Consider the following 19,003-nt stretch of genomic DNA (forward strand, 5'->3'; position numbering starts at 1 on the left):
TCCAGCCCAGGCAAGGCCGGGCTCGCTCTCACCTCACAGGTGCTGACAGCTCTGTACGACAGGAGACCTTCCCAAGCACCCTCTCTGATCTTTCTGCTTTCTCACTTGAGCAAGGCTTTCCTCCAGCCAAAGAGATTATTGCATTTAGGGATCCAAGTCCAAGTGGCAGGAACCCCAATGCTCTCTAGTCCCAGCTGAAGGCCTGCATCTGCATAAGATGTTTGGGCTGCCCCATTCTTCCTTTGCTTTTGCCTGCAAATGCCATTGTCCTTTCTGCCTCAAATAGAAGTACCAAAGATGGCCAAAAACAGACCAGTGGGCCATATTCCAAAGGCAGTCTGGTCTGGAGAGCATGAATGAAGAAGATCCTTCCCCACTTTGACACCATACCAAAGATACCGTTTCACTTTCCTCCTTTAAGAAACAACAGACAATTCAGAAGGAATTCTGGAGTTCATTTGCAGAGTGAGAAGGAAGGGGATCCTCAAGGTGAGTTGTGGTTTCAGAAACTTTATTGATTTTCAATCCTGTTCTGCAGTCCTATTAGACAATCCTACTCTAACCCTAACCCTTACCTTAACCCTAATCCTTATCCTTATCCTTATGTTTATCCTTATGCCTATGCTTATCCTTGTCCTTATCCTTATCCTTATCCTTATCCTTATCCTTATCCTTATCCTTATCCTTATCCTTATCCTTATCCTTACGCTTATCCTTATCCTTATCCTTATCCTTATCCTTATCCTTATCCTTATCCTTATCCTTATCCTTATCCTTATGCCTATGCTTATCCTTATCCTTATCCGTATCCTTATCCGTATCCTTATCCTCATCCTCATCCTTATCCTTATCCTTATCCTTATCCTTATCCTTATCCGTATCCTTATCCTTATCCTTATCCTTATCCTTATCCTTATCCTTATCCTTATCCTTATCCTTATCCTTATCCTTATCCTTATCCTCATCCTTATCCTTATCCTTAATCTAATCCTAATCCTAGTCCTAACCTACAATCCTACTCTAAACCTGTTAAGGAATAAATAAATGGTCCTGATGTGATTGTCACATTTTTGTCTCCTTCCTCTTCACTGAAACAATCAGTGGCACCAGGCTGGACGCAGGCTCAGCACATCTTACAAATGGATGCTGCCCAAAGGGAAAAAAACCAAATCAACAAAATACAATGAACCATGACTTTCCAAGCTCAGTGCTTCACAGGATTCCTCCTGCCCCTAGAAGGATGCAGGAAGAGGAACAATGGGACTGTCTACACCTCCATCTTTATGTGCAGGATTTTGCCATCACAGGCAAACCTGGCCCAGAATCTCACTCACCCATTTATACAGGTGTCTTCATCTTGCTGAGATTTTAGCCCTGCCAGTGCTCTAGAAATGGTGCTTTCTGTCCTTGGAGTTTCTTCTTTTCAGGAAACTCCAAAGCCTCTCATTGGTCCCTCTCTTTGTAAGACAGGCACTGTGCTGATTTCCGCAGGGAGACAGAGCAGTGTCTACCTTTCCATGCCCTGCCCCTCGTGTGCTGGTTGGCACCTTCCTTCCCAGCAGGGCCAGCCCACGGGCACTGGGTCCTGCAGCTCCCACTCTGCCACACAACCTGGCAGCAACCCTGGCACAGTTCCCGTCTGCTTGAGGGTGCCAGGCAGCAGATGGGGCTGGGACAAGTCCCTCCTGGCTGTCTCTGTGTGGCAGAAACCTCTGAGGGTGGGCTGGGGGGCACAAACCAGGGCCCCTCAGAGGCTCAGAGTGAACCCCCACAGCCCCTCCTGCCCACAGCCAAATCTCTGACTGCTCAGCTGGGACTGGCTTCCTTGGGTTCCTCCACCACCATTTCATGTCTCTGTACCCTGCATTGCTCTACTTCAATTCTTTTGACATTAGGTAAAACTGAACACAGCACCAAATTAAAAAACTAAGAGGGTGACAGAAACAGAAAACAGAGCACCTCTCCTCTCAGGAAATGTAGAGAGAGGTGGAGTTATTCAGCTTTGTGAAGAACAGGCCCCTGGGAGACTTTATTGCCACTTTCCAAGACTTCAGAGTGGCTTTGAAGAACGTGGGGGACATCTTTTTTAACTAGGCCAATTACAATAGGATGTGGGTGAATATTTTTAAACAAAATGGGGATCAAGTCAGAGTAGGTCTAAGGAAGAACTTGTTTACTTGGAGCATGGTGCCATCCTGGCACAGGTTGCCCCAAGAGCTTGTAGGTGCCCCGTCCCTGCAACCATTTCAAGTCAGGTGGGAAAGGGCTCTGAGCAACCTGATCTCTTTGAAGATGTCCCTGCTCATTGCAGGACACTTGCACCAGAGGACCTTTACAGGGCCCTGCCAGCCCAGCCCAGTCTAGGATTCCTCACCATTTTCATTTGAAGAGCCCCAAGAGTGGAAGTGAGGAAGAAGAGGGCTCATATGATGCCTTGGACTTGAGTGGAGGAAGAGCCCATCCCTCAGAGCCTGTTTCACCTGCAGCCCCTTCACATTTTACCTGCAGGAGCTCCTTGGCAGACCAGCGCTCCTCCTCATCTCTCTGCAGGCAGCAGCTCAGGAAGTCACGCAGCAAAGGTGAGAGGAGCTTGGGATGCTGAAGTTTTGGGGTCCCTACTTTGGCTATCAGGCGTCGAGCCTGGAGAAAAAAAAACCACGAGGCTCCACCTGCTGCTTTCACATCTCTAAGGCTCTCCCAGATCCCATTGTTTAGCCTCTGTTCCTCAGTGGCAGTTATTGCCCTGACAGAGACCCAGAGATTACTTTCCTTTTCCAACCAAAAACCCAAACCCTGATGCAGCCACAGCTTTTCCACCATCCCGCAGATCTTGCCTTGGCAGCTGATTTCATTCACTGACCTAGTTAGTGGGAATTACATCAGCAAAAGCATGTTTGCTTCTCTGAGGATTCATACCAGTTTTAGAGGCTTTATGGAAGAGGGACTGTGCTATACTAACTAAATTGAAGGGTCACTTCATGAAAGGCATCTCTGCACTGCTTGTTGGTCCTTTAAGCACACGTGCCTTAGAACAAAACTCATCAAGCTTTTTGTGCTGTTCTTGAAAACAATGGGAATTGGAAGAAAAGAAAGAAAATCCATCAGGTAATCCCCAGGTAAGGAAATAAAGATTTACAAACTCATCTTCAACACAGCCACATTAAGATGCCTGCAGTGGTGTATTGGGATGGAAACGCCTGCTTGGGCACACAGGACCCACCTGCAGCTCTGTCTCTCAGCAGTCTGAAAATTGCAGCTTCCCATTTTGCAGCAAAAGAAAAATTGTCATGGTCAGAAAAAGGAGAGGTGCCATCCCTATGGTCACCCTCTGCTCATTTGGCTACTCAAGTCAATGCATTAGTGGTAGGCCCATCTCAGAAAGTGCCAGGAAACAAACGGGAGGTTTTGGCAGGCTCTCCACATCACCAGGCTCTGGCTTGGTGACACAGAGAACATGTCTTGGGCTGTGAAAAAACATGGTCACTAAATGCAGTACAGCAGCACTGCACAAGAAGCAGAAGAGACTCAGTGGCCTTTACATACTCACGCCCATGTTGCAGGCATGTTTCCCAGTGAGAAGAAACTGCACACTGGGTTAGGTTCCTCTCTAAAGACTACAGTTTTAGAAACTTTGTTGGGTTTGGGTTTCCTTCCTTCATTTATGGAAAGGTAACAGAAGTTCTAAGATGCTTGTTTCCTTTTTCTGGGGCCATCTCCACAGACAAAAGAACTGGAACCACTTATAACCCAAAGGAAAGTGTTTCCTGAGAATGGAGTTTGTTTGCATGTGGTAAGGCTTGAGTTCGACCACTGATGTATCCAAATCTACAGCAGATGCTGATGTGTTGCAGGGACATTTTTAGAGGGGACCTTGGTGGAAGTAGTTCCAGCAGATGGCAATGGGATTTTGCCCAATGGCATGCAGGGCATGGGACAGGTGAGAAAGACAGTGGGATCGGTGAGTATTTGCTGCTTACCGAGGCATGACTTTGGTCCCAGTAAGGAGGTTCTTTTTCTAACATTTCAATCCCCACAATTCCAAAAGACCATATGTCCACTTTGGGGCCATATGGTTGACCTGTCGCCACTTCAGGCGCCATCCACCAAGGAGTCCCGGCTACCAAGCACGGTCTGCTCTGCTCAGAGTTGAGCTGAGTAGAGAGGCCAAAATCAGCTGAGGAGAAAGCAAAATACTGGTTTTATTTGAATTCTCTGCAATTAGGAAAGCAAGCAAAAGAATTCCCCAGTAGAGGTTTGAAAATGTGCTGTTGAATCTCCTGGCAATGGCAACTTAAAAAATCCCCCGATTTTTTACACTGCCTCCAGCAGTGGCTTTTGTTCTTTGGAAACTTTAGACTTGTAGCTCCCTCCCTCTTCCTGGACACACACAGGATAACACTACTCTTGACTTCTTGTTCCTTGTCCTATCTCTGTGCACGTGGCAACTGCGCCCTCAGCTCACAGTGGGTGTCCCTGCGCTGCCACCAGCACCATTTTTGGGGAGCTGGCTGTCACTCCAAGCAGCCCCACACCCACATCCCTGGAACGCTGCACCTGACCAAGAATCTACTGACTCAGCTTGACGGAGCCATCGGTTCTGAGAAGGATGTTGTCACTCTTCACATCTCGATGGATCACATTGTTTGAATGAAGAAAATCCAGTCCTTGCAGGCACTGAGAGAGGAAAGAGAAAGAGGAGGGCAAAAATGAGTGATGTGATTTCATCACACGAGAAAGAAACAATCTAAAAGATTCCCGCTCCAGGGGAATGGGGAGTAATGGCAGAACACAGTGCCACTGAGAGGAAGAGCTTGCTGCTCCAACACTTGCAGAGCAGGACCTTTCTGAGGAAAGGCATGTCAGCTTTGGAAAGAGCAACAGCACCTGCTCTTTTAGACTTTCCCCTGCAAACCAGCCAGGATGACTCCTGCTGCAGTGGATGTGCTCAGAAGCAAAGAGCATTTTGGCTGCACTTCTATCCTTCTTAGCTAAGGACTGAGAGAATCGAGTCTATCTTTTTTCTTTGCTGTTTGTTTCAAATCCTGCCACCAGCACCTTTGCTTTTACAGGCAAGGAATGCAGTGAAGACAGAAAAAAGTTTAACGAGGCAAGATGGGGAACAGCAAATACAAGAGGCGGAGCGAGAGTACAACAGTAGGAGATAAGAGTACTGGCACTGAGTACAGTGAGTGCAGGGCCACTGGCAGGCCTTTCACTTGAGATGCTTTTACTTGCCCATAGCATACCAGCCACTCAGGAACAAAGCTTGGCACATGAAATCACTCCTGTTCTGAGCCCCTGTTCCCAGACAATCCTGCCCAAGGCCTCAGAAGCACAGATGGGATTGCTGACCTCCCGACTGATGGCTGCAATGTGGTCTTCAGACAGGAAGGTCTTGCGGATGACATCACTCAGGGCGCCTCCATCCATGTACTCCATCACCAGCCAGAGTTCCTCACCCAGAAGGTAGCTGAAAGAAGGAAACAAGGCCGGGGAGATAAACATGCATGGCTACCTTGATGTTTTGCTTCCGAGTTTCTTGTTTCCAGGTGCCTTTGTGACTAGGACAGAATCAAAGGAATAGCCAATCTGCAGTCTGTGCAGTCTGGAGGAGAAAGGCACAGCAGTGAAAAAGGAGATGTCTTAGAGATGTCTTAGATGGCCAGCAGGTGAAAAATGCAGTTTAGTAACAGCCCAGGTAAAAACCTGTCAGGCATGGTGTTTCTGGAAATAAGCACCAAGTCTTCCTGGTATGCCCAGCAATCACAAAGAGGGGCAAATATTTAAGGGAAATCCACTTTAGGATGGCTCATCAGCATTTAGGAATCTTTAAAAAAATCAATCCCAAAAAAATGTGGAGGCAGTGTACTTTGAGGGTGTTGACTTAGTAAGATACAGCTGAGCCAGGTTTGAATAATTTTGGAATAATTTTCAAACGACAAGTGGCAGGTAAAACTCATGCAGACAAGATGCACTCTCCTCACATCCATTGGAGATGAGTAAAGAAATATGAATAAATAAAAATTAACAGCTCTACTTTCTGCCACTGACCAAAGTGGGTTTTTAACCTCTCATGTTTGCTGTATGTAAATGCCCATTGATGGGATAAGACCATGACCTCTCACCTGTCTAAATAATTCACAACACTGGGACTCCTACACTTCTTCATGATCATGATTTCATTAACAGTTAGTTCCTTCGTTCTCAGTCCTTCAAGATGTATTTTCTTTATGGCCACCTAAAATGACATTAAAAATCAGTAACTTGAGAAGTTGGTGGCATGAGACGACAACGCACATTGAGCAAGTGATTTTGCAATGACACAACTGAGCTGTGCCAAACTGCCTTGTGATTAGGCACTGCAGTAATTAGGAACTGACATTCCAACAGCCCATTTCTCTGCTCCCTTGGGGGACAGTTACAGGACACGTGGGGCCACTGACGTTTTGCCTTGTCCACTTGGTAACAGTGGTGTCTCAGCTATCACCCACAAACCTCTGACCACACTCTCTGCTGCTTTGTTTGGGATTCAGAAGAAGTAATCCATGCCTTAATACTCTGTGCATACATCTTAGGCTATCAGCATGGCTTAGGGCTTTTAGGGACACCTTGCAGATCTCTCCCTACGTGCAGTTCCCAAGTGCAGCACTGCAGGTGGCTAAGGAAATAACAGTAGCTTTCAGATGGATTTGTTGGCAGCCAGAAATGAGAATTCAGGACTCTGAAGCTGTAGCCCCAAGGCGCAGTGAGGTGCTCTAAGGCACCACCTTTGTTTTAGCAATGGAGAGTGAGTGAGCACGTCCTTCTCTGAACGGAACCGCTGCCTCCCTGCCTTCCTTCTGGCAGCTGAGGAGGACAAAGTCTCAAATGTATTGTGCAGGCTAGCACCAGTCTGTGCTTCTTGTCCCTTTTCAGCACAGCTCTGCCCAGTGCTCCAGCCACAGCTCACACCAGAGGGGAAAGCCCTCATGTGCAGCAGAGTCTGCGGGGCTTGTTGACATTTACCTCTCCTCCTGTGGCATTGTTGAGTGCTCTGACCACTTGTCCAAAACCCCTAGAAACAAAACAGAAGCAGAGAAAGGAGAAGCTGTTTAGCTCCTAGAGTGAAAGCCAGCCCACACAGGAGGTGTCTGCTGGAAGTGTCAAAAACCTGCGGGAGGCAGGAGGGCTCTGCCAGAAGGCAGATGATGCATTTTCCTCTCAAGTGCATGGGCACTGGGCCTGTTCCTGAAGCACTGGGGTTCAACTTCTAAAGGGAGTTTAGTCATTCCTCTTGGGTTTCACTTTCTAAACTGTGTGGTTCCTATCCTGACCACAGAGTATTTCCTTCTGCAAACCAGGGGAAAGAAATGTTCTTGGGAACTGTTGTCTCACACAGCTTTGATAGAGGCTAGGTTGCTCTTTCAGGCAAGCAAGTTTCTTCTTTTCTCATTAATGGGGCAGTATGATTTTGAGACATAGAAAAACTGCTAAGGAAATTAACACAGAGCTGTCCCAAACTTGAGACACAAGGAGATCTTCCAGGTCCTGTTCCTTGATGCAGGCAAGACCTTGGCAGCATGGAGATGTCACTGATAATGCCATCTGAGCAGCACTGAGAGATGGAGTCATCTATCCCCAGTGTGTGAACATGTTTGCAGCTGGCCCGACTTCACACTGGATAGACATTCCACCAGAAAAACACCTGGGCCATGGCTGTGCAGGAGTAACTGCAGTTGGACTCACCCGCTGCCAATGTGTTCCATTTCGGTGTATATCCTAAAGGGATTTTCCTGGTTCACCATTCTCTCTGAGGGAAACAAAATGCAGGATGGTGACTTTAAAGCAGAGATCCCAGCTTCCAGGAGATACAAAAGGCAGCCCCACTGTCTGGGGCTCGGAGCCCTTTGTGGTCAGCTGGGTAACAACAACCACAACCACAACAGCAACAGGACAGGCAGCCCTGCAGTGCAGATGGCTGGCACAGAGACTGATTTTGTACAGTCCTTTGAAGAGTTCTCTTGACAGGAAACAAAGCATGGGGAGATGCACTCCCAGGAGAGAAGGATATCTTCCCCACCCTTTCAGCAGTTGGCCAAAGGAATTTATTTCCATTTGTAAACCAGAGCAGCTCATGCTATAACTGATCCCAAAGGGGCTTTCAGCATCAGGAGCCTGACCTGTTTATGAGCAGGCTGAGCTCAAAGATGCCCCTCTCCCAGCTAAGGAAGGCTCCAGCCTCTGCGGCCCTTCCAGCCCTCAGGGGCAGGGCAGCTAGCACATCAAGGCTGGCAAAGCCCAAGCATGAGCACTGGCAGGCAGTGGGAAGAAGCCATAGCCAGCCTGAGCCTCTTACAAGCTGTTGCCCCCATTGATGACACGACAGGATGGGCTTTGAGATTAGCCACACCGAGGGGTGGATCAGTGCCCTTTTTGTCCCAACAGGTGATGGCAGACACAGAATCCACTGGGCTCTGGTCACAGCCCAACCAGGTCTTATCTGAGAGCACAGCACTGGCAGCTGTTACAGGCAAGAAGCAGATTCATTGGGTTGTGCTGCAGAATCACCAAGGACTTGATGTGTTTTCCTGGAGACTGATCTGAGCAGGGCTTGGGCCAATGGGTAGGAGTCTAACAGTCATGGGAAAGAGTGGGAATCGGGTATGGAAAAGTGCCATGGATCTGAGGAATATACCATGGCTGGGCTGGAGGCTCTCTCCTGAGAAATGCCTGTAGTACAGGTTTATCTGATCATGCCACTTGGATGCGTCTCTTGGACTCATCTTGATAAGCATAAAACTAGAAGATTAAATAAAGGTTGCTACAAAAGTATTGCTTTTTTCTTTGGGGGCACATGGAAAACATCTCTTGCTCTCTATTTGTCCTGTAACCTGTTATCCTTCCAAAGTAGTTCTTATTGACAAAAAGATAGCATTCTTGTCAAAATAAACTGCAGATGTAGTAGTGGTAACAGTAGCAGTCATAAAAATGCCATCAGTAAGACATGGGGCAGAAGGGCCCTTTCAGGATGGAGAAAAACCAACTCCATTAAAAAAGCCCCACAAACAATAAACCAAAAAAACCCAAAACACAAAAAAAACCTGCCACAGAAAAAAAAAAAGGCCTCCACAAAAAATAAACAATACAAAAACATGGCCCCTCTCCCAAAAAAAAAAGTCCCCAACCAAAAAGACGAAACTCCAAAACCAGTCCATTTCTCTGAAGTTTTTTGCTCTGATTACTGGTTCGAAGTCAGGAGTCTAAGGAGAATTTAGGAAAGTAAAAATTCTGTTCAGTTTGGCACTAGCACACGAGACTTGTCTAGATCATTTGCAAGGTCACAGCCTTCTGCTGATCCCAGAACATCCCCTGCTTCAACCTTTAGCAGAGAGAGAAGCTCAGGCAAACCCAAGCCAGTCCCAGGTGCACTCAGAGGCAGCAGGAACACCCAGAGCGCTCTCTCGCTGCCTCGGAGCACAGCACTGCCTCTGGGGAGTCCTAAATGGCCCTGTGACACCAAACTCAGGAGGAGCATTTGGTACAGCTCTGCTGACACCTGCCCACAACACACTGTCCCTCAGACAAGAAACACCCCAGACGTACCCAGCATCTCCAGGTGCTTCTCCTCAGTCTCCTCTTTCAGGGAGATGAAGTAACTGCCCGAGCTTGAGCTCCGAGCTTCGACAGAAAGGCTTCCTTGGGATGATGCTGCTGCGGCAGCAGGATCAGAGCCCATGATGTGCTGGACCTGGAGCACTTCTGGTGGGCACTGTTCCTGTGCCTCACTCCAAACTTGGGGTCCTTCATTGCCAGACATTGGCTGGAATTCTTCGCAGGCTGCCCGGTGAGATGTCAACACTCGCACCTCAAGTCAAACAGAACAAAGCAGTCAGACACTACAGCTTGTCCCTGTCAGCCAGGAGTCGTCAACTGTGAGGAAAGGCAAAGAAGAGATTGACAAGGGATACAGACAGCTTGTTTCAGTCCTCCATCTGGGTCACCATGTTCCACTGTACAAACACTTGAAGGAACAAGGAGAGCAGGAATAGGCCAGAAGAACAGAGCAGCAGTGGAGATTGAGCACACCAGGAAATGTCCTTCAGAGTGACTGTGATACACACTAGAGCAGGATGGCACTCAGAGGCATGGCCCCACTCCCTGCTGTTCTGAGTGGAAAGGCAAGAAGGACAGAAACCACCAGTTTGGTGACTGCAGGGACTGCATCCCACTTTCACTCATTCTAGAGCCTGAGGGAGGCGATTAAGTTTCTCTCTGACAATTTTCATTTCTTCCTCCAGCCTCTTCTCCCTTGCCCTGTTACTAGCCTCAGAGTCCTGCAGCTCTGCCTGCACATGTCCCTTGATAGACTGTAAAGGAGAAGGGAAAGGATATTTCATGAGTGGAGTGGCTGCAACTCTTTCACTCACCTGGTTTTGTTGATGGCTCCTGTGCTGATGGAGATTCTCCTCTTGAATTCTTCCCATGTCTTCCCTGTTCTTTCTCTTCACGACCATGATGGCACTCTGAGCTTCGGGCAGCTCTGCTTGTGGCTCTGCCTTGATCTTCTGTGCACACAAATGCAGAGCAAGTGACTGGGAGCTGCCATCAAGCTCAGCTTTTTCCACTTGCAGCCTCAAAATCACATTTATTCAGCCCCTTCTTTCTGCTTCCCTCCCCACATCTGCTTCCATTGCAAACCTCCTGTCCCAGGGCTGATCTCTGCAAATTCCAAGACCCTGTGCTTTCAGTGCCTGTGGGACTTCCTGGCCTCCTCAGTCCCAAGAGCTCTGGTTTATTCCCCTCTTCCTGCCCTTCCCTCTGTCTCCTGGCCAGTCAGGCTCACCTGGCCATTCTCCTGTGGCTCTTCCACCTGCTGCCTGAGCTGCTCTTCCTGCTCTCGGGCTGGGAACAGCTCTCCCTGAGTCTGGCATGGCATCTCTGATGAAGCACTCTGCTCCTGCTCTTTCTCTAGAAGCACCTGAACAGAAAGCAAGAGAAGATGGGTTTCAACTTCCCACATGACCTTTGTAGGTCAAGACTCAAAGACTGCTGGGCTCACACGTTCCCAAAGCACTGTGCTGCTGCTCTGCTGGGTCATTCTCTGCCCGAGAGGAGGCACAGATTCCAAAGTGACCCTGGCCTTATAATCAGGGACCATCTGGAATTGAAGCTTCAACAGCCTCTCAAGCACCTGTCAGGGAAGGTGTGGCATTTCTCAAGGGTCTGGTGAGGGCCTCCCTCTGCTTCTGCCATGTCCTGTTTGTCTTTCAGTAGTGACTGACACCCCACCATGTCCCACAGCTCCATCCTGGCTCTGCAGGTGCCATCCTGGGTGAGCTCAGCCCTTGTGAGAGACACTCCTGGAGTTCATGTTCTCTTCAGGCCTGCACCAGCATTTCTTCCTTTCTGACATCCACTCTCTTGCTAGAAAACCTGGTCATTCAGGAGATGAGGATGCATGCAAAGATCTCTGATGGAGGTCACAGAGCCTCTATGGCCACCTCAGTACATGGAGGAAGACCAAAGTGTTTCTTCTCCCTCTTTTGTCAACTGAGAATTCTGACCAGCAGAAAAAGACACTCTCCTAAGGTCCTGTGAACGAATGCACTTACACAGCCCTGAGGAAGCCAGTGAAGGAAACCATGTGTCATGTAATGCATGGCATGTATGACCAGAGTCACCAAACACCACCTAAACATGGAATTGTTCCACCTCTCTAGGACAGGAAGAAATTGAAAGAATTAACTGGAGACATCAGGACACAAAAAGCCTGAGGAGGAAAACAATTCTGAATGGAAAAAACATCATATCTGGAGGGGGAAACATCTCTGCCTGCTCAGAATTGGTCGAGGGAACATGTCTCTAATCCTCTCCAGAAGGGATGCTTTTGGTGATCTTTGCATCTCCAACTGCCTTGGACCAGAGCCAGGAAGATTCAGTTAAGTAAATGTTACATAGATAGATAGGTAGGAAGATAGACAGATAGATCTCACTTCTACAATCTCCAGTTACTGCCCTCTCTGTTGCTGCACACATCAAACCTGGTAGCCAGTGTGCCGATCAGCATCAATCCTGAAATTGTTCTCCTGTTCCTCAAAAAAGCACACTCTTGGAGAATGTGGAGATTGTAGGTCCTTATGGAAAGGAATCAGACCCAGAGCATTGCAGTGGGAACTGCACTCTTCGTCCATCTGTGCTCGGGGAAGTTCTCTTGGACTCAACCACAATGACAGTGCGAAAGTGGCTGGAATAGAAATGCAGCCCAGCCCCTTCCAGTTTCTGTGATCTCTGAGGAGCAGCTGGAATGCAAGGACATTGACCTCCTGCTAAATTTCCAAACACATCACACAGTGATTCTCAGGGCTGTTGAAAAACAGACACAGTGTTAAACCCAAAGTGATCTTTAAGGCCATGCATGAAGGCTTGGAAACACAAATGCTCCATCTGCATCAAGGTAAAAAAAGGGTGCGAAATGCCTTCCAGAGCTTGATAAGGGCAGAAAAGATGGCGCAGCAGCATCCTTGCTTGATGGAAAAAGAGAAAATGAACAGGGCTTTTCCTCCTAGGAAAACCACAAACCACAAGATGGAAGTGTCAACCACTCCAGTGTCTAAAGCGCTTGGATGCAGTGATGGCATGTTTGGCACTGAAACAGCCCTTGTGCTGTGCACTATCCTGCAGGGATTGATGGAGGTCTGCCTGGAGGTGCCTCAAGAGCCTCCCATTGTCCAGGCTAAAGCTCCCTCAGCACCTCCTCACTGGCCTTGTGCTCCACCCCCTTGCCCAGCTCCCCTGTCCTTCTGTGCACACGCTGCAGCCCCTCCATGACTCTCTGCTTCCCAGGGGCCCACAGTGCACACAGCACTCCAGCTGTGGCCGCGGTGCTGCCCAGCACAGGTCCACGCTCACTGCCCTGCTCCTGCTGCCCCACTGCTGCTGACACAGGCCACCATGCCCTTGGCCTTCTTGGCCCCATGGCCACACGCTGACTCATCTGCAGCTACTCAAGGCCAGCAGCAACCCTGCGTCTTTTAGGCCCATGCAGCTCCGCAGCAACAAAGGTGCCCATTTCACCTCAGATACAGCAGGAACAACTGCAGGTTGGCCTTCCTGTTCTGAGCAACACAAGACAGCAGTCAAGGACTTGCAGCATCACCCCCACTCTTGGCTCCAATGCACTTGCCAAAGCTTCATTCTTCACCACTAAACAGATCAGCTGAAAGTTTCCCCATCTGGTGTTTGAACCTTCCCAAAAGCCAAAACACAGCTGGGCCAACAGTTTCTCTACAATTGAAGAATGACTCAAGAAAACTGCAGAACACTTCCACAAGCCAAAGACACCTTTCCAAATAGGGAAAAGAAGCAAACAAACCTTTTTACCTCCAGCACTACCATGTGTGCCCTTGGCCATGACATCACAGAAGCCCAGAGATGGAGCTTCCCTGAACCAAGCAGCCAGAAGCTCAGCTGAAGCCCCCAACTCTGCACTGCCCCAACAGGATAGGTCAAAGGCCAATTTCTCACTCTCACTGCCTGCAGGAAATGGCTACGTCCTGCAGGACTCCGGTACTCAGCATTCTCGGCCAGACACAGCAAGCGCTGGCTGCTCAGAAACTTGAATCTCTGCCCTGCACTAAAGACAGCGCCTGCCACAACGGGCACTTACTCTCTTGAAATGATGAGCAGGCCGTGGTCTGACCATGGCTGGACAAAGGCAGTGGTCATCTTTCTCATTATCCTCCTCTCTGACTTCTTCTTCAATAGCAGAGAGAGCCAGGGGTAAGATGGCTCTTGCTTTTCTCACCTGTGGCAAGAGAGAATCATAAGGACACGACGTTACCTGGTGTCTATAACCTTGTTTCTCCTCATACCCACCGCCACCTCTTCTAAGGAGAACTCATCAACTTTGTTAGCAATGGCATTCTAAGTCACTCCAACCAGATTGAAATGGGCACATTCAAAAAAACAGTACATGGCTATGACTTCGATATTCCTCCCTGGCTGCTATTTGCAAGAAAACTTATCTCTGCAAAAGGCAGCTTTTGGTTCTTGAAAGCTCTGAAATGGAAAAGTAGGAAAGAGCCAGCAAGGTCTTTGCAACTGCTGAGCAGACATGAAAAAGTAAAAAGGGCTCAGAATCCCTTACAGTGCCTATAAGGACAGGAAAGTTTTCGCGGAAGCATCCCTACTTGCTGGAAAAAGAGAAAATGAACAGGGCTTCTCCTCCTAGGAAACCCACAAACCGCAAGATGGAAGTGTCACCCACTCCAGTGTCTAAAGCCGTTGGATGCAGTGATGGCATGTTTGGCACTGAAACAGCCCTTGTGCTGAGCACTGTCATGCAGGGATTGATGGAAGTCTGCCTGGTGGTGCCTCAAGAGCCTCCCATTGTCCAGGCTGAAGCTCCCTCCGCACCTCCTCACTGGCTTTGTGCTCCACACTCCTGCCCAGAACCCCTGTCTTTCTGTGCACACGCTGCAGCCCCTCCACGACTCTCTGCTTCCCAGGGGCCCACAGTGCACACAGCACTCCAGCTGTGGCCGCGGCACTGCCCAGCACAGGGCCACGCTCACTGCCCTGCTCCTGCTGCCCCACTGCTGCTGACACAGGCCACCATGCCCTTGGCCTTCTTGGCCACCTGGCCACACGCTGCCTCATCTTCAGCTACTCAAGGCCACCAGCCCTGCGTCCTTTTGGGCCACGCAGCTCCCCAGACACAATGGCGCCCATTTCACTTCAAATAGAGCAGGCACCATTGCAAGATGGTCTACCTCTTCCGAGAAAGACAAAACAGCAGGCAAGGACTTGCAGCTTAACCCGCACTCATGGCTCCAAGGCACTTGCCAAAGCTGCAGACTACACCAAAATATGCCCCAAAAGAAACTGGCGGCTTCTGCTTTTGGCCTCACAAGGAGGCTTCGCAACTCCGCACTTTGTTCCTTTTCCACATGGGACAAGAACAGCCCCCCACAGCTGCATGGACAACACAATCCTCCCTTTGCAGCTTATCAAAAGCCAAAAGACAGTGTGCCCAAATTAGACTCTACCGGTGAAGAACTGCTCAAGGAAAGTGCAGACCACTTTCACAAGCCAATCACACCTTGCCAAAAAGGGAAAACAAACAAACCAAGCCCTGGCACCTCCAGCACCTCCTCCTTTGCTCTTGGCCATAGCACTGCAGGAGCCAAGAGATAGAGCTTCCCTGAGCCAAGCAGCCAGATGCTCTCCCAGAGGCACCAGCCCTTTGCGGCCTCAACATGACAGGTGAAAGGCCAAGTTGTGCGGTGGCTGCCTGGAGGAAATCCCTAGCTCCTGGCAGGACTCCAGCACCCAGCATCCTCAGCCTGCAACAGCAAAGTGCTGGCTGCTCCAAAACTTGCAGCTCTGCCTTGCACTAAAGACAGCACCACACATAACTGGCACTTACAGGTCTGGAATAGGGCGGTGAGAACAACGTTGGAGGGTTGTTGTCATCCACCTCATTTTGCTCCTCTTTGGCTTCTTCTCCAGGAGCAGCGGGAGCCAGGGGAGAGACAGCTCTTGCTTCTGTCATCTGTGGCAAGAGAGAAGCATGAGGGACAGCCCGGTACCTATCATGTAGAACCTCATTTCTTTTAACAGCTACCACCACATCTTCTAAGGAAAAAGTCGTAACATTTCATAGCGACAGAGGGGTTCTAAGTCACAGCCACCAAATTAAAAAGGGACAATTCAACAGCACTCTAGATGGTTATGAAGTTGATTCTCCTGCCTGGCTGCTATCAGCAAGCAAGGTTATCTCAGAAAAACGGAGCTTTTAGTTCTTGAAAGCACTGAAATGGTAAACAAGGAAAGCGACAGCAATGCCTTTGCTACTGCTGCTGCAGATGTGGAAACCTAAAACTGGATCAGAATCCCATCCAGGGCAGGAAAAAAAAAGAAAACGCTGTGCAGAAGCATCTTTGCTTGCTGGATAAACAGGAAAATGAACAGCCCATCTCGTGCTTGCAAACCAAGGAGCCAACAAACCACAAGATGGAAGTGTCACCCACTCCAGTGTCTAAAGCCCTTGGATGCAGTGATGGCATGTTTGGCACTGAAACAGCCCTTGTGCTGAGCACTGTCATGCAGGGATTGATGGAAGTCTGCCTGGTGGTGCCTCAAGAGCCTCCCATTGTCCAGGCTGAAGCTCCCTCAGCACCTCCTCACTGGTCTTGTGCTCCACCCCCTTGCCCAGCTCCCCTGTCCTTCTGTGCACACAATGCAGCACTTCCATGACTCTCTGCTTCCCAGGGGCCCACAGTGCACACAGCACTCCAGCTGTGGCCGCGGCACTGCCCAGCACAGGGCCACGCTCACTGCCCTGCTCCTGCTGCCCCACTGCTGCTGACACAGGCCACCATGCCCTTGGCCTTCTTGGCCACCTGGCCACACGCTGCCTCATCTTCAGCTGCTCAAGGCCACCAGCCCTGCGTCCTTTTGGGCCACGCAGCTCCCCAGACACAATGGCGCCCATTTCACTTCAAATAGAGCAGGCACCATTGCAAGATGGTCTACCTCTTCCGAGAAACACAAGACAGCAGGCAAGGACTTGCAGCTTAACCCGCACTTATGCCTCCAAGGCACTTGCCAAAGCTGCGGACTACACGAAAATATGCCTCAACAGAAACTGGCCACTTCTGCTTTTGGCCTCACAAGGAGGCTTCGCAACTCCGCACTTTGTTCCTTTTCCACATGGGACAAGAATGGCCCCCCACAGCTGCATGGACAACACAATCCTCCCTTTGCAGCTTATCAAAAGCCAAAAGACAGTGTGCCCAAATTAGACTCTACCAGTGAAGAACTGCTCAAGGAAAGTGCAGACCACTTTCACAAGCCAATCACACCTTGCCAAAAAGGGAAAACAAACAAACCAAGCCCTGGCACCTCCAGCACCTCCTCCTTTGCTCTTGGCCATAGCACTGCAGGAGCCAAGAGATAGAGCTTCCCTGAGCCAAGCAGCCAGATGCTCTCCCAGAGGCACCAGCCCTTTGCGGCCTCAACATGACAGGTGAAAGGCCAAGTTGTGCGGTGGCTGCCTGGAGGAAATCCCTAGCTCCTGGCAGGACTCCAGCACCCAGCATCCTCAGCCTGCAACAGCAAAGTGCTGGCTGCTCCAAAACTTGCAGCTCTGCCTTGCACTGAAGACAGCACCACACATAACTGGCACTTACAGGTCTGGAATAGGGCGGTGAGAACAACGTTGGAGGGTTGTTGTCATCCACCTCATTTTGCTCCTCTTTGGCTTCTTCTCCAGGAGCAGCGGGAGCCAGGGGAGAGACAGCTCTTGCTTCTGTCATCTGTGGCAAGAGAGAAGCATGAGGGACAGCCCGGTACCTATCATGTAGAACCTCATTTCTTTTAACAGCTACCACCACATCTTCTAAGGAAAAAGTCGTAACATTTCATAGCGACAGAGGGGTTCTAAGTCACAGCCACCAAATTAAAAAGGGACAATTCAACAGCACTCTAGATGGTTATGAAGTTGATTCTCCTGCCTGGCTGCTATCAGCAAGCAAGGTTATCTCAGAAAAACGGAGCTTTTAGTTCTTGAAAGCACTGAAATGGTAAACAAGGAAAGCGACAGCAATGCCTTTGCTACTGCTGCTGCAGATGTGGAAACCTAAAACTGGATCAGAATCCCATCCAGGGCAGGAAAAAAAAGAAAACGCTGTGCAGAAGCATCTTTGCTTGCTGGATAAACAGGAAAATGAACAGCCCATCTCGTGCTTGCAAACCAAGGAGCCAACAAACCTCAAGATGGAAGTGTCACCCACTCCAGTGTCTAAAGCCCTTGGATGCAGTGATGGCATGTTTGGCACTGAAACAGCCCTTGTGCTGAGCACTGTCATGCAGGGATTGATGGAAGTCTGCCTGGTGGTGCCTCAAGAGCCTCCCATTGTCCAGGCTGAAGCTCCCTCAGCACCTCTTCACTGGCTTTGTGCTCCACACTCCTGCCCAGCATCCCTGTCTTTCTGTGCACACGCTGCAGCCCCTCCATGACTCTCTGCTTCCCAGGGGCCCACAGTGCACACAGCACTCCAGCTGTGGCCGCGGCACTGCCCAGCACAGGGCCACGCTCACTGCCCTGCTCCTGCTGCCCCACTGCTGCTGACACAGGCCACCATGCCCTTGGCCTTCTTGGCCCCCTGGCCACACGCTGCCTCATCTTCAGCTGCTCAAGGCCACCAGCCCTGCGTCCTTTTGGGACACGCAGCTCCCCAGACACAATTGTGCCCATTTCACTTCAGATACAGCAGGCACCATTGCAAGGTGTCCTTCCTTTTCTACAACGACATCTTCTAAGTAGGTATCATAAAGTTTGATATGAATAGAATTGTAAGGCACTCTGACTAAATCAAAATTGTCTAATCCCACTGTACAGGAAATTTCTCTTAAGTAAATATTCCACTCTATCTGCCGTCAGCAAGCAAGGTTCTCTCTGCAAAACTGGATTTGTAGTTCTTCAAAGCTCTGAGATTGAAATTTTAAAATATCCTCACATGCCTTTTTTATTTTTGTTGCAGGCATTAATATGTATTTTCTTTCGGCCTTCCCAGCTGGCCCTCTACACTCTACTTCTACTGGCCAATCTCACATCTTCCTCTACAATTCTTAAACACCAGCAACATGAAATGTTCCTTTCTCACTCACCTCAGGATCTTCAGCACTGCTGAATACACGCTTCAGATGTCCTGTATTTGGAAGGGAAAATGAACCAGATGCTCTCATAAAACTGCCTGGGCTGCTGAATTCCACAGAGCAAGGCAACCCAAACACAGATGATTTCCCGTTTCACAACATCCCTCCAGGAGACACATTTCCTTCACACAGCCAGCAAGAGATCAGGACAATCTTCTTGCTTGTGCCTACACTGCAGCCAGTTTAGCCAGTAAATGAATACAAATTTGATCTAGAAAATGCAAATTGGTCTTTAATACTCAATGGTCCTGTTCTACCAAACACATAAGACAGCTTCTGAAATCCTCTCTTTCAGGTACTCCTT

General features: G+C 49.3%; 1 protein-coding gene across 1 annotated transcript; it reads right to left on the minus strand.

The window, feature by feature from the left end:
• Positions 1-1,062: 1,062 nt before the first annotated feature.
• Positions 1,063-17,998, minus strand: LOC131094987 (serine/threonine-protein kinase PAK 3-like). Its single transcript, XM_058042586.1, has 10 exons — positions 17,924-17,998; positions 17,172-17,297; positions 10,823-10,957; positions 10,227-10,544; positions 6,126-6,238; positions 5,353-5,470; positions 4,575-4,674; positions 3,978-4,174; positions 2,503-2,640; positions 1,063-1,146 (listed from the first exon to the last, which is right to left on the minus strand). Exons 1-10 carry the CDS (start codon positions 17,996-17,998, stop codon positions 1,063-1,065), a joined length of 1,404 nt encoding a protein of 467 aa, XP_057898569.1.
• Between the last annotated feature and the right edge of the window lie 1,005 nt (positions 17,999-19,003).

The sequence above is a fragment of the Melospiza georgiana genome, chromosome 32 (assembly GCF_028018845.1).
Source record: "Melospiza georgiana isolate bMelGeo1 chromosome 32, bMelGeo1.pri, whole genome shotgun sequence".
NCBI classification, from domain to species: domain Eukaryota; kingdom Metazoa; phylum Chordata; class Aves; order Passeriformes; family Passerellidae; genus Melospiza; species Melospiza georgiana.